The sequence below is a fragment of the Canis aureus genome, chromosome 6 (genome assembly GCF_053574225.1).
Source record: "Canis aureus isolate CA01 chromosome 6, VMU_Caureus_v.1.0, whole genome shotgun sequence".
Classification (NCBI taxonomy): domain Eukaryota; kingdom Metazoa; phylum Chordata; class Mammalia; order Carnivora; family Canidae; genus Canis; species Canis aureus.
Window position 1 is genome coordinate 11556824 of NC_135616.1, and position 26892 is coordinate 11583715.

The 26892-nt window shown below is 33.8% G+C and overlaps 1 protein-coding gene across 11 annotated transcripts in view; it reads right to left on the minus strand.

The window, feature by feature from the left end:
• Window positions 1-26892, minus strand: part of SMCHD1 (structural maintenance of chromosomes flexible hinge domain containing 1) — a 146357-nt gene that overhangs the window by 81774 nt on the left and 37691 nt on the right. For all 11 annotated transcript variants that reach the window (XR_013381228.1, XR_013381227.1, XR_013381226.1 and 8 more), the window contains exons 8-20: window positions 21970-22136; window positions 19563-19653; window positions 18641-18851; window positions 16463-16583; window positions 16193-16376; window positions 14542-14736; window positions 12542-12655; window positions 11682-11788; window positions 10901-10983; window positions 10621-10734; window positions 6895-6972; window positions 6695-6814; window positions 2665-2809 (exon numbers count right to left, since the gene is read on the minus strand). Coding sequence is in view for 5 of the 11 variants with exons in the window: in XM_077900179.1 (XP_077756305.1) it covers window positions 2665-2809; window positions 6695-6814; window positions 6895-6972; window positions 10621-10734; window positions 10901-10983; window positions 11682-11788; window positions 12542-12655; window positions 14542-14736; window positions 16193-16376; window positions 16463-16583; window positions 18641-18851; window positions 19563-19653; window positions 21970-22136 (1730 nt within the window). In the remaining 6 variants the exon portion in view is untranslated. The remainder of the gene's footprint in view (window positions 1-2664; window positions 2810-6694; window positions 6815-6894; window positions 6973-10620; window positions 10735-10900; window positions 10984-11681; window positions 11789-12541; window positions 12656-14541; window positions 14737-16192; window positions 16377-16462; window positions 16584-18640; window positions 18852-19562; window positions 19654-21969; window positions 22137-26892) is intronic.

A 26892-nucleotide genomic window follows, 5' to 3' on the forward strand; every position in this document is an offset into this window, starting at 1 on the left:
TATTACTATAAAATTTTGCCATGTTGCAAATTAAAAGCAGATCCTATAAAGAAAGCTTCCAGAGATAATACATGGAAAACACAAAAATGAAAATTAATCAAAGTGAATTTAAATTTATCAGCAACAGTGGAAGCTAAAAAACTAAAATGGAGCAATGATTCATAATTTTGAGGAAAGCAAAAATGGAATAATGCTTTCCTGATTTTGAGGAAAATAGCATCCAATTTTCAATTTAATCAAATAGAATAGGGGCACTCTCTTGCAAATGTACTGGATGTGTTTCAGCAAAAGGAGGACATGGCATTCTTTTAAAAACCTGGAGAGCCATGAAAAGTTAAATGCTAAATAAAATAAGCCATGTAACAGACTCAGAATTCAGGAATGTTTCCGTAGGGACCTGAGAGCCAACTCTCTGCAGTGTAATCATCAAAAAAGGTAAAGCCCTATCTCCTAGTTTCCTGGGCCTAACTTCTAGTCAGCTGACTCCAGATTGCAAATCCCACAAGTAGTGATAAAGGTACTTAGTTATTTTATCTTTAAAACATGAATGTAATGAGTTCCAGCAACTTATCCATATATTTCAGTCTTTGCAGTCTCTGTATCAGATTGCTTGTGATAATCATCACATTCTGGTTTAATGTTTAGTCAACAGTAAAACTGTTTTCTTTCTAACTTTATGATGAAGTTTTCTAAGTTGACGGTAGGTTTTGTTTTGATTTCCCCAACACAGAAGACATAGTGAATCCCCAGGATAAAGGTGAAGGAAGATCACAGAATGTGAACTACAATAAGCAAACAAACAAAAAAAAAACAATCATTACAGAACGTAGCACATCACAAACTCCAAAAAATATACCTCCACAAAAATGAAACTGCTAGATTATCTATGTACTCATTTTGAGAAGAGATAATTTGGCAGAGAGTTTACAGTTTAATTTGTCATAAACTCAGCAAAGAAAAAAGTACAGTAGCAACAAAGTTGTATGTACAATAAAGTGATTAGTATTTACATCATTGCAATAAAGCAAGCACTACATATTGACCAAGCCACAGTATAACCTTTATTGAGGACCAGAGGAACAGGAAGGAAGCTTATAAATAAGAGAAGTGGCAATAAGAGAATATGTCATTGTCTATAGCCATTGATCAAGAGATAATGCCTAAAACTAAAAAAGGAAGAAATAGCAATATAAAATTTACATATATGGCAGTAATTACAAGTAGATTCAAGTCAAAAAAGTCAAAGGTGGTTCTCTGAGAAGTGGATTGTGAGTGAGATAGAGAGGGCAGAAGGATGAGAAATTGCTTTTTTAAAATAGCCTTATCAAACTATTAATTCTTTAAACTATATGCATGAATGATTTTTAAAAAATTCACCTAACATTGGGGGAAAAATAAAACCTACTCAGAAAATGGTTTTTATTGAAGATAAATTCACATGGCTATGCCATCAGGATTTTATAAAATAAGTTTAAAACCCCAAATATAAATATGTATGTGTGACAGAGATTTCCTATTTAAGAATATCCTATCAAGGATAGGATGATGGAGTTATAATCAATAATAGATGTCATATAATGCACTAATATTTTCCATTTGTGACTAGAAGGGATACTTCTAGTGTTTTAAACAAATAATTTAAGTGTTCAGCTCTTTCATTACTGTTTACAATATTCAAATGAATACAACAGGTCAAAAGATAAGAATCACTTTTTGCAACTTAAGGGGACACAGAACTAAAAACTCATTTTGAATATTTTTTATAACTATATATTGTTTTTCAAGAACTTAAAAATGCTACAAATCTAACTACTAAACTATATCACTAATCTGTGAGCTTCTAGAAGGCAAGTACTATGTCCTTATTCACCTCTATATGTCTAGCTAGCAAATGCCTGGAGTATTGCACATGCTCAGATGTCTAAGAGTGAACGAATACAACACAAGGGGAAAAAAGTACATAGAGACAACAGAAGAAAGCATATATAAAAAGTGGGCTCAAAAGATGAATTTGGCAGCTAATGCAAAAAAGAAACACTTAGCATTCATGCTCTTGAGAATGAACAAGAATTTCTCCCAAGGCACCTTAAAAAGATAACTGAAAATAATGAATACCCTTAGTTATATCATTGGACACACTATGAAGTTTCTCAGAGTTATTTCTTAATATAAGCCAATCACAATACTTTATTAAATAAAGATAAATTCTACAGAAAGACCCAAATATCCATGGAAACCATAAACTTTGTTGCTATGGTTTTATTTTATTTTATTTTATTTTTTATTTTTATTTTTTTTGCTATGGTTTTAAAAATGAATTGTATTACCAGGTTCACTAAGTTTAAGGAGCCATAACTTCACATCTTACTTGCAAAAAAAACAATGGAGAAAGAGTTTTATCAGTCTCACCTAAACAACTTTCACAGTAAATTCAGTCAAAACAAACTTTAATGAAGCACTTTATATATGACACTTTATACATGTCACAAAGCATAGCTCGGGGCTAAATAAATCCCCCAGATATCATAAAATACACTAAACACTTTAAATGATAAATGTGACAAATGATAAAAGTTAAACACAGAAGTAATTTAAGCTGAAAGAAAGAAGACTGAATGCTTAGTAAATACAAAAAGTCACATTTAGATTGATCCTTCAAATTACCTTGCTTCAAATACTGGCTGAATATCATTTCCTAATTGACTAGTATGACCAAATTCATCCTGAAACTCCAGAGGGATATTGAATGGGACTCCAACACGAAAAGGAGGATCCATAAGACCAAATGAAAACTTTTCTGGTTTACCCTCTTAAAAAAAGAAAAGAAAAAAAAAAAGTAAACATGAGGAGAAAATTCATTGTAGGTCAGAAATAGCCATATTTTATACACAGGAAACTAAACTATGATAAAGATGGCATTTTAAATCTGTGAAGAACTTATATAAATTGTATCTATAAGCCAACTGGGAAAAGTTAGATCTTTATCTTACTATATATAAAATTCTAGAAAAAAAATGTGTTCTTAAACTATGAGATTATCAGAATATAATAAAGGATAAATTTTGTAACATTATCATAGAAAAAACTAAGGCAAAACACAATATCCCTTCCCCCACTTATCCGTGGTTAACTATAGTCTGGAGGCAGATCCTACTAATGACATATTATCAGAAGGTCAACAGTAGCCTAAAACTATGTTACAATTCCTAGGTTACTGACCTCAGTTCATCTCACCACACAGGCATTTTATCATCTCACATTATCACAAGAGTGAGTATAGTAGCACAATAAGATATTTTAAGAAAGAAAAAGACCACATTCACATAATTTCTATTACAGTATATTGTTATAATTATTCTATTTTATTATTGTTAATCTCTTACTGTCCCCAATTTACAAATTAAACTTTATTATAGGTATACATATACAGAAAAAAAAACAGTATATATACAATTTGATATTATTTGTAATTTTAAGAGATCCACTGGAGGTGGTCATGTAACATATCCCCTGTGTACAAGGGGGACTACTGTATTCAATAGCTATGAAATAATGTTATGTGATAAAGTTTAAAATATCTTATTAGTTATAATACACAAAGTTAAAAGAGATGCTTTATAGGAGAAAATATGTGCAACATCTACAACAAGGGATTAAAATCCAGAATACATGAAAGTCTTCTATAAATCAGCTATTCTTACAGGTGGTCTCTAGTCAAACAGTTTCAGTCATCCCCTGAGAAATTATTAGAAATGTGTATTCTAGGGCTCACTCAAAACTACTGAGTCAGAAACTCTGGGAGTGATGCCCCACAGTCCAGTGTTTTAAAAAGCTTTGTAGGTGATTAAGACAGAAGGTCAAATGTGAGAATCACAGCTTTACACTATTAAAATCAGCAGAGCAAATGTAAGCTTTCACAGATAACAGAGAGAGCCAAAGATAGGTGAGAAGAGGTGCACAACCTAATAATTAAATAATTTAACCATTAACTAGGATAAATACAGACACCAGGCAGGAATGAGCATAAGGAACTTTGGAACTCTCATGGTCTGTTGGTGAGGGTACCCTGACACACCTTTTACCAGAGCCAATTTGATGGTAAATATATTTAAAACATTAAGGCATATACATGCCAGCTCAGCAATTCTACTTTTTATCCACCCTAGAGAACTTCTAGCACATGTACACAAAGCAGCATTAATTTTTTTTTTCACATAGAAACCCATGGTTAGACAAAAAACAAAAACAAAAAAACAAAAAAAAAAACAAACTGAGATTGACTGAAATGTTCATCAACAGAAAACTGCTTCAGGGATCCCTGGGTGGCGCAGCGGTTTAGCGCCTGCCTTTGGCCCAGGGCGCGATCCTGGAGACCCGGGATCGAATCCCACGTCGGGCTCCTGGTGCATGGAGCCTGCATGAAGCCTGCTTCTCCTTCTGCCTATGTCTCTGCCTCTCTCTCTCTCTGTGTGACTATCATAAATTTAAAAAAAAAAAAAAATTAAAAAAAAAAAAAGAAAACTGCTTCAACTATAGCATATCCATACTACGGAATGCATTCTGCAGCTACTAAAAGAATGTGATAGGGGCGCCTGAGTAGATTAGTCGATTAAGGATCTGAATCTTGATCTCAACTCAGGTTGTCATCTCAGGGGTGTGAAACAGCCCCAGGTTGGGCTCCATTCTCAGAGCACAGTCTGCGTAAGAGTCTGTCTCTCCCTCTTCCCCTCCCAATTCATGCTCACTTGCTCTAAAATAAATCTTTAAAAAAAAATAAGAAAGAAAAAAGAAAAGAAAAGAGAAGAGAAGAGAAGAGAAGAGAAGAGAAGAGAAGAGAAGAGAAGAGAAGAGAAGAGAAAAAAAAGCCCGCCTCAGGTCTCCATCCCTCAATACACAAAACCAGTAAATTGCCTTCCTCAGCCCCAGCAACAGATAGAAGGCTTATTCTCTGAGGAAGGTAAAATAGTGCCAAGAAGTGAGGGACAAAAACACTACTAAAAGCATCACATTCTGCTGAAAATATCAAGTGAAAGATTCTATAGTAGACGTGAGACCCCCAACAGTCTTCTCCAGTTTGCTCCCAAAATGCTGGCAGCCAGGTGTTTACCCTCCTCACAGGAGACTAAAATGCTCTATTTGGGGCTTTGAACAGCTTAAAGAGAGAAAACCTAAAAATTCTCATAATCACCCCAAATGAAATAAAAGTTTTCAAATGTCCTATGATTAAATGTAGGCAAATCACCAGTCATGTAAGAGAGCATTTACTTATGAAAGGGCAAACATTAAAAAAAAAAAAAATTAACACAGAGGAAACAGACTATAAATAAGGTTCAAATGCTTCAAAAGACCACCACTATTACTAATACCCTCAGAGAATTATTAAAGATACTGGATTTATGAAGTAAGCAGAGAATGCTTTGAAAAAGGAGTAACCAGAATAAAAAAATGACAGCAGAAAGGAAATATTCAATAGAAAGTATAGTAGCATGTCATGTTAAAGGAAGCTCCCATTAACACGGGAAAATGAGATGGAAAGTAGAAAAAAGAATATTAGTATACCAGTCAAAATGTTCACTGTCTTTTAATATTAGATGATGTAGAAAATAGAGTAGGAAATCAAGTAATTCAAGAAAAATTTAGAGAATTTAAAATTTCAGAAACCAGAACAACAAAAAAAAGATTCCTAAACAGTTGGGCAACAGGGAAGAGGGGAGACTGAGGTGGGCAGAGAAGCTCACATGCAAAGGTCAAGAATCAGAAAAGCTTTAGGTGCTACAAGCAACAACAGAAGAAAACAATGATGCCTTCAAAAATTTTAAACAGGGTAGCCCGGGTAGCTCAGTGGTCAGCCTGGCGCGTGATCCCAGGGACCCAGGATTGAGTCCCATGTCGGGCTCCCTGCATGGGGCCTGCTTCTCCCTCTGCCTGTGACTCTGCCTCTCTCTCTCTCTCTCTCTCTCTGTGTGTCTCTACGAATAAATAAAAAAAAAAATAAAAAAAAAAATAGGACCATGAAGTTGCAACGACTTGGATGGAGCTAGAGATTATAATGCTAAGCAAAATAAGACAGGGAAAGACAAATACCATATGATTTCACTCATATGGAATAAAAGAAACAAGCAAAGGGGAAAAAAAAGAGAGAAGGAAAGGCAAACCAAGAAACAGACTCTTAGAGAACAAATTGATGGTTACCTGAGGGAATATGGGTAAAGGGATGGGTTATATAGGCAAGTGGATAGGATTAAATGGGGATTAAGGAGTGAACTTGTGATGGGGACTGTGTGGTGTATAGAAGTGTTGAAGCACTGTATTGTACACTTCAAATAGTATTACACCGATTAAAAGTGGAATTTAAGGGCAGCGGTTCAGCGCCGCCTGCAGCCCGGGGTGTGATCCTGGAGACCCAGGATCAAGTCCCACATCGGGCTTCCTGCATGGAGCCTGCTTCTCCCTCTGCCTGTGTCTCTGCCTCTCTCTTCGCTCTCTTTGAATGAATAAATAAATAAATCTTTTTTAAAAAAAGTGGAATTTAAATAAAAACTTAAAGAAGAAATTCGATTATGGAGCAGAATCATAGGGCTATTTTAAGATTATGATGATCCCACAACTGGCCAAACATCTTTTATTATCTATTATCCCTTTACTGAAAATGACACTTTCGGTATAATATGTAGGCATATAGTGTTTCACTTACCTTTAACAGAAAATTTAATTGCTTTTGAAGGTAGTGGTCTTCCTGCATAAGTGTCTGCATTACTTTCATTCAATACAACTTGTAATTTCAATGTATAATTCCCCAACTTTTGAATATTTTCTGTACAAATTAAGAAGAAATTAAAAATCAAGTCAACAGAATTACTGATACAATTTTTAACATTCAGAATAATAACTCACCCATTTTTTTAAACCAGTAAGGCCATTTTCCTCCATGTTGACTAATATGTGAAATGATTTCTTTATTTCCATTGGAAGCTTAATAAAAGAAAAAAGAAATATTTATACCTTGAGAAACTGAATACACAACATGAGTATGAAATGTCACACTGGCATCAAATAACTTTATTTGTCGTACATTTTTAGAAACTGTTTTGAAAAAAAAAATTGTTTTGAAACTTCATCAAAGGATCTAAAGCTATCCCATACAAATGAATAGCATAATGAAAATTACTCATCAGCTCATTAAAATTCCTTTATCTCAATTAAGAATGTATCCGTAAATAAGATTAACTGTTACAAAAGATTAGAGATAATTTTCTTTTGATATTAAAAATAATTTTCCTAAAAAAAATAATAATAATAATTTTCCTTGGGATCCCTAAGTGGATCAGTGGTTTAGCGCCTGCCTTCGGCCCAGAGCATGATCCTGGAGTCCTGAGATCCAGTCCCACATCAGGCCCCCTGCGTGGAGCCTGCTTCTCCCGCTGCCTGTGTCTCTGCTTCTGTCTCTCACTCTGTGTCTCCCATGAATAAATAAAATCTTAAAAATTTTCCTTAAGAGTTTTCAAGACTAAAATACCATAGTTTATTTATATAGAATTGCTAAGATCTAGCAACCTATTATTATGAGTAGTAAAAACACAAACATAAAATAATACCTCTTCTGTAAGGAAGAGAAAGAGACAATATTAATTGTTCTTGTTCAACATTATAGCAGGAAACAGGAAAGATAGCCAAAAACTAATAAATTACTAACTAAACAGGGAGGAAGAAAACAGAGTAGATGGATGACATAACTTCTCTGAAGATTTATTTCTGACTTTGAAATTATGTAAATGACTTAAAAAATGAAAAAATAGAATTAAAAATAGCAATTCATAAACAAAAAAATATACATCAAGTAGGTGACATGACACATTAAAAAGGGATATTATTTCAAATGACTTTATGTTTTTTTAAAGATTCATTTATTTATTTTAGACAGAGAGAGAGAGAGATGATCGAAGTAGACTCCATGCTGAATGTGGAGCCCAATTCAGGGCTCAATCCCATAACCCTGAGAACATGACCTGAGCCGAAACCAACAGTCAGACACTTAACCAACTGTATCATTCAGGAGCCTCTCAAGTGACTATTTTTTTTTTTTATTAGTAGTGAATAAATAAATTCAGCACACTTGGATGATACAAAGTCACGTTCATGGATTAAGATGACAATAACAACCAATTGGTTTAAAGACACAATGTAATACTTATCAAAACCCCAATACCATTTTTTTTTTACAGAAATAGGAAACCCTGCTAAATGTATATGGAATCTTAAGGGAATCCAGGCAGCCAAAACAATTTTGAATAAGAAAAAAGTTAGGAAACTCACATTACCTTTCAAAGTTTACTACATAACAATAGTAATCTAAACAGTGGTACTGGCATAAGAAAAGACATTATAGACCAATGGAATAGAGAGCCCCCCCCAAAAAAATCCCTTGAACGTATGGTCATATGATTTTTGATAAGAACGCCTAGACCATTCAATGGAGAAAGAACAGTGTTTCTGATTATTGGTGCTATGAAAACTGGATATGCACATGCAAAAGAAGTGAATCTATATAAATTAAACTCAAAATGGATCAAATAATTAAATGTAAGAGCTAAAATGATAAAACTAATCTTAGACAAGAAAAGCTTCCCAACATTGGATTTGGCAATGACTTCTTGGACAGAATACCAAAAGTAAAAACAACAAATGCTAAAACAGAAAAATTGGAGGTGCTTGGGTGGCTCAGTTGGTTGAATGTCTTGGTTTCGGTTCAGGTAGTGATCTCAGGATCGTGAGATGGAGCCCTGAATCAGGCTCTGTGCTCAGCACAGAGTCTGCTTTGGATTCTTTCCCTCCTAACTCTCCATCCCTGTCCCCCCTTTGTGTTAGCAAGGATGTAGAGATATTGGAACACTTGTACATTGCTGGTGTGGATGTAAAACAGTACAGCCACTGTGAAAAACAGTATGGCAGTTCCTCAAAAATTAAACATTAGAATTACCATGCGATCTAGCAATTCTACATCCAAAAGAATTGAAATCAGAGATTCAAACAGGTATTTGCATACCAATGTTCACAGCAGCATTATTCATAATACCGGATACATGAAAGCAACCCAAGTATCCATCAATGGATAAATAAACAAAATATGGTACATACACACAAAAGAATATGATTTCACTTATTTGATTCAATTTATTGCGATACCTAAAACAGTTGTATTCACGGACACAGAAAGTAAAACAATGATTACCAGGAGATGTGGAGATGAAGTGATGGGGAGTTATTACTACTGAGTTTTAGTTTGGGATGATAAAAAAAAGTTCTGGAGATGGACAGTGGTAATGGCTGCACAACAATATAAATGTATTTAATGTCAACGAACTGTAAAACCTAAAAATGTTAAAATGATAAATATACGTTATACATTTTTAAGATAATAAAAATATTTTTGATTGGAAAAAATATATGGGGTGGGGGAGGCAGGAGAGTCAGTCACAGAGAGATTAGAGAATGCTGTATTATTGACCTGGACGATGGAGGAAGGAGCCACAAGCCAAAGAATATAGATTCTAGAAGGTGGAAAAGCCAAGGCTGCCCTAAAGTCTCCAGAAGGAATGCAATACTGCTGACACTTTTTTTTTTTTTAAAGATTTTATTTATTTGACAAAGAGAGTGAAAGAGCACAAGCAGAGAGAACAGCAGAGAGAGGGAGAAGCAGGCTCCCCACTGAGCAGGGAGCCAACGCAGGGCTCAATCCCAGAACCATGAGCCAAAGGTTCAAAGGTTCAAACCAACGGACTGAGCCACTCAGGCACCACGTTCAATCCTGCTGACGCTTTGATTTTAGTCAGTGAAACTCATCTGGGATGTATGATCTATAGAATTCTAATAAATTTTTGTTGTTTTAATCTACACACACATAAAGTTGGGGAACTATGGGGCAGGGTGTCACAGAAGCCAAAAATAGGAGTATTTCAGTGAAATAAGTTAAACTGTTTAATGCTGAGACACCTAACAAGACATTTATACAAGATTCAAGTATAGATGATCATTAACTAGTTTTTAAATGTCAGAAAAACATATTTTGAATATTTGTGTCTTTAAAATCCATGGATGAGACACCAAGTATATAATGATAGAACAAATTATTAAACATAAGAGGTAAAAATACTTTTAGGCCGTCAAGACAAAAACAATGGACAAGAAACAAACAAGATGATTCAAATTAGGGAAATACAAGATGAGCAATAATACCCAGTTCTCCACCAGGCCTATAATCTAAACCAAGTATCTCTATCTAGCTCAAGGTTCAGACACATTATTTTTTGATTTACAATAGATTTTATAGATTATCTAATATGAATTCCTATCTAATTCAAATCCCTATACATATATGCACCGTATCTTAGGTCCACAGCTACCTACTTGGGAAAATTCAAAATAAAGAGTTAAAAAAAAAAAACCCTCAGAAAAATATCAATTAAAAAAATTAGTCATAACACATTTGAAATTCTGAACTTTAATCAAATCTTCTGTGTCTATAAGATTGCTAGATCATCAATAATTATAAAAAGATGAAAAACCTGTATTACACATTTAAGAACATTAATATTAAAGATACAAATTAGTTTGCATACTTACAATGTAATATAACTTTGAGCTCAACCAGGAGTTTCTTTGATCCTCCATGACTTGTTCCTGGAAGCTTTTGCATTGCTTCCCCCTTTTTATTCAGTATTTCAATTCTTAATGCACCTATCGGTTCAAAATTAAAATAAGAATATCTTAGTTACACCCCCCCAAAAAAGATGAGTCTTCTAGGTCTGAACATTGCATTTTAAATTGTTAGTCTTTTACATATTCAAAACGTAAAGCACACAAACAGCATTTTTTCAGTAATATGGAAAAAACAACAACATACCAATGGGGGTTCCAGCTGGCCTAATCTCATTTGGCAATAATTCATCTCCTTCAGGCCAAGTTACTGACAATCTATCAGGGAGTCTATTAAAATGAGCATATTAATGTTTCATGAATTACATTAATTATAATCTAATTAGATAAACAGAAGTCACTAGAAACTTTAATATTTCGGATATATTTTGAAAGGTTAAAGCTAAAATTCCATATGATCAATAATCTAAAAATTTTTTCTTCCTTAACCATTACTGTGGTTACTGAAACAGTAATACAAAAATCTCTTGGTATTAAGAGCCAGGATTTGTCAGGAATTGCCCATTTTTGGTGGTTTTCCTGCTCTTGTATAATGCAAGTTAACTTTGGGAAATAAACTTTTAAGAATAGATATTCACTGAGAATCAAAATGACTGATTAGCTACAAAAGAGCTACAAACAGTTTTGTTTTTCTACTTTCTTTTACTTCTCTTGCACTAATCTTTACTTCTCAACAGTTACTACAATTTTCTTCTAGTTGTAGGTCAAACCAAGTTATTTCCTAACATACTGGATTCATAGTGCCTGTAACAGTGACACTTTAGATATAGAAAAGGGAGACATTTTTATATAAAACAAAGGATTCTGTTTTTACATCCAGAGCTCTCAATTTTTAAACAGCAAGATGTGCACTACAGTATATAAAATCCAAGACTACAACTGTCCTATTATGTGTCCATAACATACTCAAGAATGTACAATTCATTTTTTTAGTTTATTCTTCTCCAGCACTTTGAAATGTGAATTACCTTGCCATTTCATCTTCTACATATTTTTTGACAGCTTTCTCAGCAACTGTCCTATCGAGCTTAGCAATTGGCACAGTTTTTACTTCATCATATAGCGCCTGAGGTTCCTGAATAAAAAAATTTTTATTAACATTTAAAAAAATCTCTTCAAATTTGGCTACAATGAAAATTCTCCTAAAGAAACATATTTTACCCTAATTAAGGATATAAATCATAATAACTATCATTACATTATACTACAGTGTTTATTTCTATTTTTCTTGTAACCTCCTTAGGCATAATTAAATATTCAAATATTAAAAAGAGCAGGGAAGGATAAAGCCCACTTTGGTTTTGGAGTTATTTATTATTGAGAAAGAATTCGGACTTCAATTTTTATTCCAATGTGGATGAAATGAACACTTTACAAAACTACTTTTGACAACCAGAAATAATGTATATGTTTGTTAAACATTGGATATATAAGATGTTAAACTCTACAGCTTTTTTTTTTTTTTAATTTTTATTTATTTATGATAGTCACACAGAGAAAGAGAGAGAGACGCAGAGACATAGGCATAGGGAGAAGCAGGCTCCATGCATCGGGAGCCCGACATGGGATTCGATCCTGGGTCTCCAGGATCGCGCCCTGGGCCAAAGGCAGGCGCTAAACCGCTGCGCCACCCAGGGACCCCAAACTCTACAGCTTTAAATCACCAAATAAGAAACATAAAAACATAAAAATTTACACTAACAATACTTTATTCAATAGAAAACCCAAATGCTAGCAAAATATAAAATACTATATCTTTATTTCAGCATTAAACAAAAGCAGTACTAAGAGATTTTCAATAAAAATTTTTTATTACTTGCTATCTTACCATTGCAATCTGAACCTCTCCTCCTGTGGCATATACTTCTCCATCATGATCACCATAAAGAAAAAATTTTACTATGCTTCCATAAAAGAGAGGAAGTGTCTTGATTGTCTTGACCTAGTATTTAGGTTTTAGAAAAAAGGCTTTTAGTATTTACGAAATCAGGCTTAATATTAATAACTATTTCACAGAACTATTTCATCCAAGGGAAAAAACTTGGTATCAGAAAAACTAATGAAAAAAGCATTCTAATACTCTAATAGTTATACTTTTTTATATTTGTTTATATGAGTTTCCCACTTACTCTTAAAATTTTTCTAAAGACACAGTGGCTTCTTCATACAAAAATGTCAGAGCTATGCACGTGTATAAAAGGTCCATGAATCCTTCAAAGTCAAATATGAAAACCAACATACCTCAAACCCTTCCTCCCTCCCTATAAAATCATGCTTTGAGACTCTGAATAGTAATTACAAACTCTGACAAGTTATTCTTTCAAATTAGTTGGCTCAAAGCTTGCCTATGTATCTTTCCCTTACTTGGCTTTAAAAATCTAAGGATAATTTTCATTAGTCCAATTCAGAAACTCTGGATAAGGACTGTAAGAATTCATACACAATCTACTTTTTCAGCCTCATTTCTAAATTATTTCCTTTCATTCATACACAACAGACTGCAGGACAATCCAACTTTACTACTGGCTATTTCACTGCACTTACCTATATTTGTTGTCTATGCTCAGATAACGGTCTCTGAGAAAGCACCTTACTCATAGTGATCACTTCCTCCTTGTAACTCTTGGCTTGACTTTAGGGATACCATATTCTCCTAGTTTCTGTCTCATCAGCTTATCCTCTTTCTCTTTCTTTCTTTCTTTCTTTCTTTCTTTCTTTCTCTTTCTTCTTTCTTTCTTTTTTAAGATTTTATTATTTATTCATGAGAGACACAGAGAGAAGCAGAGAGAGGCAGGCAGAGACAGGAAAAGCAGGCTCCATGCAAAGAGCCTGATATGTGACTCGATCCCAGGACCCTGAGCCGAAGGCAGATGCTCAACCACTGAGCCACCCAGGCATCCATTATCCCTTTTATTTTCCTTTGCTAGCTCATCCTTTTCATTGTAGCCCCCCTGTATGTTGGAAAAGCCAGGCTCTAGCTACACACTACTTCTCTAGTGATCACATCCAATTCCAAAGCTTTAAATATATGATGACTTGAATTTACAGAGTAAATGAACATCCTCTGACCCTTGTAATATCCGTACAAACACTCAAGCCTCTACCTCTTTCAAGGTCCATACAAATGCCACTTCTTGCCCAAAGAATTTCATGATTTGCTCTTCTCCCAGGCCCATCCAAAGTCAGTAAATCCTCACCCTCTCCTTCCAGACTGCCAAAGAAGTATTCATCCTCTTTCCATAGCACTTATTCCCTTTTCATCTACTATTATTTATGTTTGGGTTATTTCTGATTTTATTTTTTTTTAAAGATTTATTTATTTATTTTTATTTGTGATAGAGAGAGAGAAAGAGGCAGAGACACAGGAGGAGGGAGAAGCAGGCTCCATGCCGGGAGCCTGACGTGGGACTCGATCCCGGGACTCCAGGATCGCGCCCTGGGCCAAAGGCAGGAGCCAAACTGCTGAGCCACCCAGGGATCCCCTATTTCTGATTTTAAACTGTAATATCCCTAAGGACAAAAGACCTCTCCCAAATCTCTTCATTCTCCCTAATATTATTTTATATCACATAAAAAAATTAAGAGTCTGCGTTTGAGTAAAGTTTGGTGCCAAGAAAAAAATAAAAACCTTGCTAATTGAGATTTAGGGGAACAAATCGGTTTTTAAAAATTGCCATGTTAAATTATGTAATTAAAATGAGTTTGACTTTTTCATTCTTTCCTGGCTCCTGAAGAGCCAAAAACTTGCATTATGTTGTTGTTAAATTCTGATACATCTTAGTTTCAAATTCTATTTAAAAATTGAATCTAGAAATAAGTTAAACCTACCAACTGTCCTGCTTTGTATATTTTTCCATCCCATTCTATTGCTGAGTATGTTGCCCAGGGGCCCTGCTTTTTAGAAGGAAGATCAGGACGTGTAATTACTCCTTTAAAAGATGTAAATTTTATTTGTTTGTCATATTTTTCATGACAGTCCTTTAACCATAAAGCAAATTCTCTGTCAATTTTCATTCGCTGCTCCTGTTAAAAAAAAAAAAGGTCTTTAATGCTCTATGAAACATAGCTACTAGTAAACAAATATAACCACAGACACTTGTCATTCATTCCTTTTTTTCTTTCCACATACGCTACCCTCAGAAAAATAAAAAACTAAAACATTTTGCTGGAGCTTTCTCCCATAGATTTTTAACAGAAGCATTGCTAAGAAAGAAAATCTCTGCTATCATCTTTGGAACCAAGGTCTCAGTGGTCACTACCAACAACAAAGCTTTCCTTCCCTTGTATAAATCCTAGAGTACACCACGAATGATGAACATTGGCTGTCTAGAAGAAAGAGAACTAGCTGGCCATGGGAAAGAGGTGAGCAGAAAATTCCTCACTGTGAACCATGCACATTCTCAACAAGGAGATAAAAATCTCTTTCCATTTATCAATCACAGATACACATATATATAGTAAACATATATACAGTATAGTGTGAAAAATATCATTGAGGAAGAATGATTAGGGGAGGAAAGGGCTAAAAAAGCTCCTTATGAAGATGATAATGAAAAAAAGTTGAGAAACACTGCTATAAAAACACATTTTTCCTTTATGTATCATATATACATATTACCTATTCAAAAAAGTTAAAACATGAAATGAAAATTAAGTGGTTTTTATTTAGATTTTATTTATTTATTCATGAGAGACACAGAGAGAGGCAGAGACATAGGCAGAGGGAGAGCAGACTCCCTGCAGGGAGCCCTGTGTGGGACTGGATCCCAGGACCCCAGAATGACGACGTGAGCCAAAGGCAGACACTAAACCACAGAGCAACCCAGGTGCCCCTAAGTGTTTTCTAATAATATGTAAGAAAATGTGTTATTGTTTATTGTTCCTCGCTTTGTTGGGAAATAGTACAGAGAGATTAATACTCAAGCATAAGCTGTTTAATGCTTGTCTTTAAGAGAATTAGTAAGGTAGAAATCTCCACACTATAGGCTTTTCATAACACATATAGTTAAATTAGTTCATTTCTTCCTACAACCTAACTCCATAATATATCATTTCCAAATGAAAATTAAAAATGATTTCACTTTAAATTATTCTAATTTGCAGTTCAAAAACCAGTATCTTAATCATTAAAAAAATTAAGTCTACCAAATTTTATACTGTACTTCAACATACAGCTCTTGTAGTATATAATATTGTTCTCATATGCTTTCATTAAATTGACATGTTTCTATGGCTTCTATTCACTGTCAAGGTCTTGATACTAAGATCTAAATGAACATCTGTAAAGTTTACCCAAACACAGTCTAATCAGGTTGAAATTTCGGGGTAATGTCAACACATAAATGCTCTCACACACACACACACACTCTTCTGCTTTAATAAAAAGCATGTGAATTATTAGTACAAATCTATATTTGTGACTTTCATTTTACTTAAAATAGAACATACCAATATTCAAAATTGATATTTAAAATCATACCTGTCCATTTAAAATCCTTGTAAAAAGGGTGTTCTTATCTTTCAACTTTAGCTCAAGATCCATAAAAGTCAGTTTATTTGTGCTGACCTGGAATTTGTCATTGGTGAATAATGCACCAGATATTCTATTGTAACATTCAATTGGTGCAAGCCCTCTCTTCTTTGGAGGAGTACACCAGTCAAAGCTTGAACAGAACAAAATATTAATATTATAATTAGTAAAATAATTAGGTTTATAAAGCATGTAATTTCAGCAAAAATCAAAACTTACTCCTCAACAGATGTATATGGTATTAGCCGTCCATTCCAAAAACATTCAAAAATAGGCCTTTTCCCTCTTGCAGCTTTCTCAAGTATGAAACAATCATCATCATCATCTTCATCTTTTAATTCTAAAGAAAAAGCATCAGTGGAACAAACTGTTTATTGCTATAAAAATTATGCGATTTTTATCACTGAGTAACCAACTTCAAGTGAAATATTAAAGTTGCTTCAGAGAAATTTTAACAAAAACTCATAAGATCTCTTACACTGCTTTTTATAAAACTTAGTGACTCTTCATTTGCCCTCAGAAATGCAGATTTCCAAAGTGGTGCCACAATACCAGTGGTATTTCTGATTTAGGTCAATATTTAGTTACTTATATGCTTATCAGAGTTAGCTACTGAGCCTATAATCTTTAAAATCTATTTATACAGTAAAAGGGTCATATATATTATGCTCTATAGCAGAACCCTCTTCCCTACAAATATAGGAGTTTGAATCCTGTATCTCAAATGTAAGTTCCACAATTTTGTCCGAATCAATATGTTCACACAAAAATCACCTGGGAAATCTACAGTGTCTAGTAGCAACAACTTTATCTCATTTGAACAAATTAAGAATACTAAATTTAATTTTACTTTAAATGAACTACTAAATTTTCAAAGATCAGATTCAGGTGATACACAGCTACAATTGTAACATATTACAAAGCATCAAACACATAATTAGCATAACTGTCTATAACATTTTTATGCTTCTTACCAAGACATTTTCATATACCCAAGCAAATTAAGATCAAACCCTATGATCCTAATACAGTAACATCTTAGTTATTTTGGCATTAAGGCACTCACCTAAAATAAGCCCTTCTTGCCCCTCAAAAAAAAAAGTTCTTTTCTTTTTTTTTTTTAAGAAGTTTTTTCTATTAAACCAAATCACTTTGCTTTTAGAGAACCCTTCTAGAGCACTCAATTTATTTGATTCTTACTTTAAGATATCTTTTGAAGAACTTTATCTTTTTGCCTACAGCATACAAAAATTACAAATAAGTTAAAAAGAGGTCAGCAAAATGAAAGGATATAGAGCCACTGAGAAATAACATGAATGAGCGCTTACTCAATAAAGCTTGACACTATTCTAAGGATTTGTCCCAGTTTCTTATTTAACATAATACCTCTCCAAAAAAAGAGATTACCTCTCATTTCACAGATAAAGAAATGGAGAGAAGAAGTAATTTGTCAAAGTTTACACAATAGAAAGTGGCAAAGATGGAACTTAAATTAGGTAATCTGGTTCTAAAACTCACAAGACTAAAAATATACTAAGTATTCTGAATGAGGAATTTTTATTACTGTTAACCTATGAATTCAATGCAATTTCAGTAATTCCACTAAGATTTTTTAAAAGTGAATGTATAAAGTGATTCCAAAATTTATCCAGAAAAGCAGATTAAGAATTTTCTCAAAGAAGAATAGTGAATTTCCTACCCAACAGGTATTAATACATGGTATAAAGCTACAAGAGTATCATTACTCATGTATGTAAATATAAAATAGATCAATACCTTATAGTAAAGAATCCAAATCTATGTACTTAGGGGAATTTAATGTAATTATGAAAATAATATTTCAAACTATTTAAAAAATAGCAACTTTCAGTAATTGGTCCTAGGAAACCAAACACTCACATGCAAAACATTAAGTCAAAGCCCTACCTCATTGTACACACAAAAAAGGAGATTATAAGTAAAGATTTAAACATAAAACAATTAAAAAATAAAACTATAGGATCTTTTTATAATCTTAAGTATAAGAAGTCTTTCCACAGCAAGACAAAATCAGAAAGCATACAGAAAAAACTGATACGATTACATAAAGTTTAAGCTTCTTTACAAGTGTCTACAAAGATAATGGGAAGACAATATGGGGAATATATAAAGGATTAAATATGCGGTCCATAGCTAGAAGTTCAGTTAAGAAATCCATGAGTAAAGAATATGTAATATTCTTTAAAGCCAGTGCTTTATTCATCTGGAAGTGAATTCACACAAAAATCAAGAATTACAAAATTTATAAATACTTAAGATATGCCTAAGGAAAAAAGTTTTATTATTTATCTAGCCTTAACAGCCCGACTAATAAATCACAACTTTACATTTTGTAGCTAAGATAACAGATTAACATACTTGATGGAAAGCATGGATCATCAGGGTAAGTTTCTCTATCATATAAGAAAGGGTGATATCGAATAATCCCTTCTACTACACCATCTCCTTCAACATGAGCCTTGAACTCAAAACTATCAGCTGCTGTGTTTATATACAACGTCTGCATGTCATCTTCTATTTCCCTTAGGTTGACAATCTTAGGTGCCTTCCCCTTTTCAAACATAGAAATCTAAAATAAAAATAAAACAAAAATAATTAAATTCTATGGTGACTTTACTTTTGTTCCCAATTACGATCCAACAACAGAAAAGGCAAAAACTTGTATTTGTACAAGTAATTATATAGCTTAATTAAATATACACATGTTTATATATGGGTTAAATAACTCTAAGTAGCATCTCAATAAGGAATATAATATACTATTAAAATAACAGAACGTAAACAAAGAAAGAGCAAAGCAGAGCTGAAGAACAGATAACTCAGAGTACATTTAAGGCTTCTTGCTTAGAGGTAGGAAGTAGGACAATGATTTGAATGTGAAATTCTTTCCAATCTGTGGGCAAGGATATTGAGACCTCAATATTCAAATGTTCTGTGCTTCTAAATCTTACTTCATCACTGTAAGACTTCAATGAACAAAAAGAAACATTTACATCCCTTTTTCTCTCTGCTTTGAGACATGCTGTTCAGCAACAATTCATATCTCTTTAGAAGCCAGGGAAAAAAGTGAAATCAAATACTATAGTAAATAAAGGTTCAAAAACCATATACATCTAGTAATGATTTCTTTACTTAAATATCAAATTGCCAAAGTACTTTGGAGAACCACAGGGAGAGAAGGATTGTCTAGTTATGGACTGTTTTTTCTTATCCAGAGTGACTTGAAAGTGGAACAGATATGTAATAATCTGTAATATTTTAAGAAAGAATTTTATCTTACTTCAATATCAATGTTGTTGAAAGGTCCAACTTCTTTTGATGTATGTTTTTCATTTCCTTTTGGGCCATGAATATAGTAATGATAAATATGCCTAAAATATAGAAATACAGCTTTAAACTTTTAATTCAATTTAATTCATAAGATTACAGTTCATATAATGATCTATAAAAAAAAATTGTACAACTATTACTTACTTAAGTAGGTGCTAAGCACTATACCAAGGATTTTTTCTTTTCGGGGCGGGGGGAGGGGTGGCTGACATGAAGAGTAGGAGAGGAGAGGGAGAATCTCAAGTAGGCTTCATTCTGAGCTGACATGAGGCTTGATCTCATAGCCTGAGCCGAAATCAAGAGTAGGATGCTTAACCAACTGAGCCATCCAGGTGCCCCTATACTAAGCATTCTTAAATATAGTATTCCATTTAATAGTAAAAACAATCCAGAGATACAGGTATTATTATACCTCATTTTTACACATACAGAAATTGGAGTGCAAGAAGTTTATATACTTTAGAGTTTGAGAGAGGCAGACTACAACCCAGGTCTTTCCAACATCAAAAGCCTATATAGCTTGTATCTCCCAGAAGTATAGTTTATCAAAAAATTGAAAACCAGAAGGCAACAGACTCTAATTCTACTTGTCAGGAATGTTCTAGAAAGGACTTAACTATCAGGGAGAATGTAGGATTAGATATCTTTAAATTATCTCAATATGAGAATATCATTCTATAATTCTCCTTCCTCCTCTCTGAGAACAGCAATACAATCTGACATCAACATTCCCAAACAAAACTAATAAATTCAACACTATTCCTTCAAAAATCACCAATTCAGAACTCTTGCCATTTTAAGTGTTAAAAGATATTTTAATGAGATTATTCATGGCTAAAACATTATGTTTGTGGTTACTCTTCAAACGGGAATTTGCAATATTCCTTCATATGAATTTTAAAAAACTATACTAGCTACTCTAAAAAAACTGAGATAAAAGCAAATGACTGAAAATCTTCACATCTTTCTTAATGCATTTCAAAAATGTTAACATCATAATCAACAGTAAGTTTACAACAATACATTCAGAAAGAGAGAAAGAGTGCTATAATTAGTTTTAACAGGTTTCAAAGTATGGTTAAAGTAATATGCTATTCTTTGTTTGGTGTTATGTACAGTCGGTTTCTTTGGCTAAAAGAAATAATTACAAAATAGCTAATGAAATATGGACTTAGAGAATAAAAATTCCGAAGTCCTATTTAAAATTCTTGGGTTACATGGCTGCTTGGGTGTCTTAGTTGTTTAAGTGTCTGCCTTCAGTCATGATCCCAGAGTCCTAGAATAAAGTCCCACATTGGGCTCCCTGCTCAGTAGGGAGTCTGCTTCTCCCTCTGTCTCTCCCTCCACTCATTTCTCTCTCTCAAATAAATAATATCTTTAAAAAAATTAAATTATTGGGTTAGAGAGTCAATAAACATCAATATTCAGCAAGAGAAAAGGTACTTCTAAAATAATTTTCCCGTAAAAGAAAAAATTTCAAACTGTTGGTATACATTTATATCCATAGTTTTTAAATAATTTAAATTTGGGGGGCACCTGGCTCAGTTGGTGGAGCACGCAACTCTTCGTCCTGGGGTTGTGAGTTGGAGCCCCACACTGGATACCGAGATTATACTTAAAAATAAAATCTTAAAAAAATAAAAAAAAAGTAAATTTCATGCAGATGTACCCATTTTGGCAAGACTCAGTAATTTGGACTAATGCAAATTACTGAAACAATTCCATAAATGGTCTTTGCAATATAACCACAGGAAATAAACTAAGAACCACTAAATATTTTGATAATTTGGTCTAATGGAATATGTTACACTCCCTAAAAGTTTTCCTGGAATAAATACACAAAGATTTATTTTTAGTACTATTAAAATGTCCTATAGACACATTTGCATTTTTTTTTTATTGTACTAGACTTCATGCAGTCACCTTTATGGAGCATCTACTACTTTTAATAGGAAACACTAGTTAATAGCAGTGCATAAAAAAAGACATTTCAACAGAGAAAAGCAGACAAAAAAATGAAAATACATGGTATGGAAGATTATGATACATGCTATGAAGCACAAAAGGGGAATATGAAAGTGGTGGAGCCGAATTTGATAAATTTATTTTAGGATAGGTCTTAAAAGCCTGCCTCTCAAATAATGACCAATACACTATAGGTGATCAATAAATATTTACAGAATAGAAAACTGTTTTAATGCCAACTTCAGAATCCTTATTGTACTGAAGGGAAGGAAATGAAACAGAAGCTTCTAACAGAAGCAAAGTATACACCCAAAAGGTTTCAATGCATCTGTAATATTTTCTGTCTTAAAAAGGGAACTTAGCAACATGTCCTGAATCAAATAATTACTTACGCTAACTGTCTTGTCCAAAGAAGGAAATAATTTTTCAAATACTGTATGTGTTCTGGTTGTACTCCTGTGATAACCACAGCAGTAAAGCTATCTTTTTCCTTCTCCTCTACGATAAGATGATGTAGAAATCTTTCATCATCATTTGTAATGTGAACAGAATCAGATGCCTAGGGGAGTGAATATAAATACAACAGATTAGAACAATTAATTGTAATATACAAATAACATTTACATTAATTTTTAATATGATTCGGTTAGTTTCATAAACAGGCTTCAAAAAACTTTTGAAGGAAAATGGCCCAAGACAAATCAGCTGAGTATGTGAAATACTGTGAGAACAGGATACTTTTAACAGACTGCTACACTGGCATATATAAGTACCCTAATACCACAATGCCAAATCAATTTTAGAATCATAAAAGAAAAAAAAAATACTGAGTTTAAAGATGCTGAAAAAAACTGAGGACACTTACCCTAGCATGGAGTGAGTCCTTGCCTGGGATACTACTTAACTTGGTCAGGACAAATAAATGCTGAGCCCTCCATATCCAAGAAAACTGAGATGTAGCCTGAACCCAGCTGGCTTAGCCCAAAGGGACTGCATTTAAAAGGAAATGAAATAATCCTGGGCCCTAGTCCACTTTTAGAGATTACTGATAGCTTGCTTAGAGAAGGGACTTGGGAAGGGGGAATAAGTAGGGAGGATATGAATTATAAACGTCTCAATTTTTACTGTCTTCATGTGTTTAAATTATATGCATATACACATTATGTATGTCACTACATACATAAAAGGTTTTAAGGATACACATCTAACTATTTTATCTAGGAAACTGGTTGATTTCTAAATAAGCATATATTATCACTTTCTTAAAAATAAAAACAAACCCTTCAAAACCATTCCAATGCATTCCTACGCACTAACATTACAGCTAAGATATATAGTATACAATATTACAGCTAAAATATATATGTATACAGTATACATTTTATACACTTTGAGAGCTAGTGGATGAGTGAGTTTACTAGTAATACATGCTCACCAAATATTTATCAAGCACCTTCTAAATCCTATGACTCAACATGGGCACTAGGAAGATAGAAGCTGTGCCCTTACTCCTGACAAATGCCATCTGATAAATGAGAAAAAAATGATTACAAAACAATGTGCCATTTTAAAGATATATACCAAGAGCAACAGAGTTAACAAAGGAGTGACATTTACCTAGCACATGACTAGAACATTCTAGCCCAATGAGAACATGCAGGATTTGAGAGTATAAGGCAAACAAGGTAGTTTAAAGTAGATGATAAATACAAAGTGAGTCTGGAAAGGCTGAATTAAACAGTGAAAACAGATGGAAGAGAGGATAGATTTAAAAAAAAAAAAAAAACTATTTTAAAAGACAGAATTGAATGGTGAAGGATTAACAAGGATTACAATTACTAACTACTTGGCCAGAGGATGCTGTTAATTGCACAAAGGTAGTTGGGAGAAAAGTGGAGAATAACAAAGAACAGGAAAGGTCTGTAGATAATAATTTATTTCAGATGTACCAAAAGTGAGTTATTTATGGAACATCTGGGAAAGGCATCTAACTGAAACTGGAAATGAATGTACCATATATGATCACGTGGTATTCAGCACCCATTCATCCCACCTTTTATTGTTCCTTCCTTGGGGGCAGAGAATGGAAAGCCAAAATGTCTACTTTTCAGGGTCTCTTACACTTTAGGTTCTGAATGCAAAATAGGTTTCACCAAATAGATGTAGTAGCCAAAGATTTAGAAGAGGAAAATGAGACAAAGGCCATCTGATGAGATTTCTTGAATGTTTTGTCATCATGCAAGGTACTTGAACGACCAGTATCCAGGTTCTGGCTTCAAGTGTTAGCCGGATACAGCACTAGTTATATAGCCAGGTTTGTATTTTGGTGTTGGAGCAACTGTGCCAGCAAGGCCTTTCCAACTCCTGGATCACAGATAAGGCAGTGTTTCTAAATTCCTGATCCAGTGGTGGTCCTCTACCTATGTGATTATAGCAGATGCTGCAGCATCCCTTGAAGGTGAATTTGGAATCTACCGATATCCTTCAATGAGGTTGAGCCAAGAGTTCATTCCTACCCTTCTAACAATTATGCAAGCATCTAATTCCCTTTATTAAATTCTTTTCTGTTTGAAGTGTCTAAAATGATTTATTTCCTCATTCCTCCATTCCTCAATGGAGTCCAGCCTGATTCAGTGTCTCAATCTTAAAACTCTTGACAAGAAATACAGATTTGAGAACTACTGGTATTAAGTAGTTCCTATATATATATATACATATATATATGTGTGTGTATATATATATATGTATATGTATATATATATGCATATATATTACACTCTAGAAAAAAGAATATATATAAGCATAAATATTACACCCTAGAAAAAGAAAGACTCCTGGTTGTAAATCAAGAGCCACCAACTCTATACATAAGACTGTGTATAAGAGTTGGAGAAACCAAAAAGTAGGCTGAAAAAGACTGGTCAGAAAAAGAAAAGGACCTGGGGCCTATTAGGACCCATGATATGTTTCTTAAGACAAATTAGGGCAGCCCAGGTGGCTCAGCGGTTTAGCGCTGCCTTCAGCCCAGGGCCTGATCCTAGAGACCCGGGATCGAGTCCCATGTAGGGCTCCCTGCATGGAGCCTGCTTCACCCTCTGCCAGTGTTTCTGCCCCCTGCCCTCTGTGTCTCTCATGAATAAATAAATAAATTATTTAAAAAAAGACAAATTAACCACAAATCATGGGAAAAATATGGCAGAAATGATGACCCAAGAGAGGCATTAATTAGTTCTATCCAAATTTTATCATACATATAAACTTTTAAAAATGACTTAAATTCTCAATTCTTATTTTTCACCAGTTTTAACATGACAAATATTTCCACAAATATACTTTATAGAGCTTTGTGATGGTACCATAAGATGAAAAAGATGGAATAGTATGTAAATATAAGTAAATTGTGTAATAAATGTAACACATTTAAAAAAAGAAAAAGTGGGATGAGCTAAATGAAGAACTCTCCTGTACAGAGGAGAATGTTAAAAGTTATATAGAAAATAAAAGTGGCTTGTAATCACGAAAAAAATTCACCCAATTATAAAGAAAAGGTATTATTTTCACCTAATTGCTGGCATTTGCTGCCTTCCCCTCCATTCCACTCTTTAAAAATAAGGAAATTAACAGATAGGCACTTCCATATACTGTTTTGGGAAATATATTTGATTTGGATTTAACCTTTTCAAAAGCAATTTGTAATCTACACCATGAATATTTAAAAAGTTCAAATTCATTGTCACACTATTAAAATTCTATAATCTGCATAAAGAAAAAACTAATTTGTGCAAAACGCTATGCAAAGACATTCATAGCAGTGCCTTCATAATTATAACAAAATCCTTTAAATAAGTTAAATGCTCAATAGAATAAATTACAATACACTCAAAGTACTATGAAGCTATTAAGTGTCTGTACATGAAAATATTTTACAAAATGAAATATTCAAAATGTTAGAAAATGTGGACTCAAAAATGTAAATACATATTTTTAAAAAGTAAGTATATGTTGGTTCTTTGAAAGAATTAATAAGATAGATAAACCATTAGCCAGCCTTATTAAAAAGAAGAGGGAGAAGACCCAAATTAATAAAATCATGAATGAGAAAGGAGAGATCACTACCAACACCAAGGAAATACAAACGATTTTAAAAACATACTATGAACAGCTATATGCCAATAAATTAGGCAATCTAGAAGAAATGGACGCATTCCTGGAAAGCCACAAACTACCAAAACTGGAACAGGAAGAAATAGAAAACCTGAACAGGCCAATAACCAGGGAGGAAATTGAAGCAGTCATCAAAAACCTCCCAAGACACAGAAGTCCAGGGCCGGATGGCTTCCCAGGGGAATTCTATGAAACGTTTAAAGAAGAAACCATACCTATTCTCCTAAAGCTGTTTGGAAAGATAGAAAGAGATGGAGTACTTCCAAATTCGTTCTATGAGGCCAGCATCACCTTAATTCCAAAACTAGACAAAGACCCCACCAAAAAGGAGAATTACAGACCAATATCCCTGATGAACATGGATGCAAAAATTCTCAACAAGATACTGGCCAATAGGATCCAACAGTACATTAAGAAAATTATTCACCATGACCAAGTAGGATTTATCCCTGGGACACAAGGCTGGTTCAACACCCGTAAAACAATCAATGTGATTCATCATATCAGCAAGAGAAAAACCAAGAACCATAGGATCCTCTCATTAGATGCAGAGAAAGCATTTCACAAAATACAGCATCCATTTCTGATCAAAACTCTTCAGAGTGTAGGGATAGAGGGAACATTCCTCAACATCTTAAAAGCCATCTGTGAAAAGCCCACAGCAAATATCATTCTCAATGGGGAAGCACTGGGAGCCTTTCCCCTAAGATCAGGAACAAGACAGGGATGTCCACTCTCACCACTGCTGTTCAACATAGTACTGGAAGTCCTAGCCTCAGCAATCAGACAACAAAAAGACATTAAAGGCATTCAAATTGGCAAAGAAGAAGTCAAACTCTCCCTCTTCGCCGATGACATGATACTCTACATAGAAAACCCAAAGGTCTCCACCCCAAGATTGCTAGAACTCATACAGCAATTTGGCAGCGTGGCAGGATACAAAATCAATGCCCAGAAATCAGTGGTATTTCTATACACTAACAATGAGACTGAAGAAAGAGAAATTAAGGAGTCAATCAGATTTACAATGGCACCCAAAAGCATAAGATACCTAGGAATAAACCTAACCAAAGAGGTAAAGGATCTATACCCTAAAAACTATAGAACACTTCTGAAAGAAATTGAGGAAGACACAAAGAGATGGAAAAATA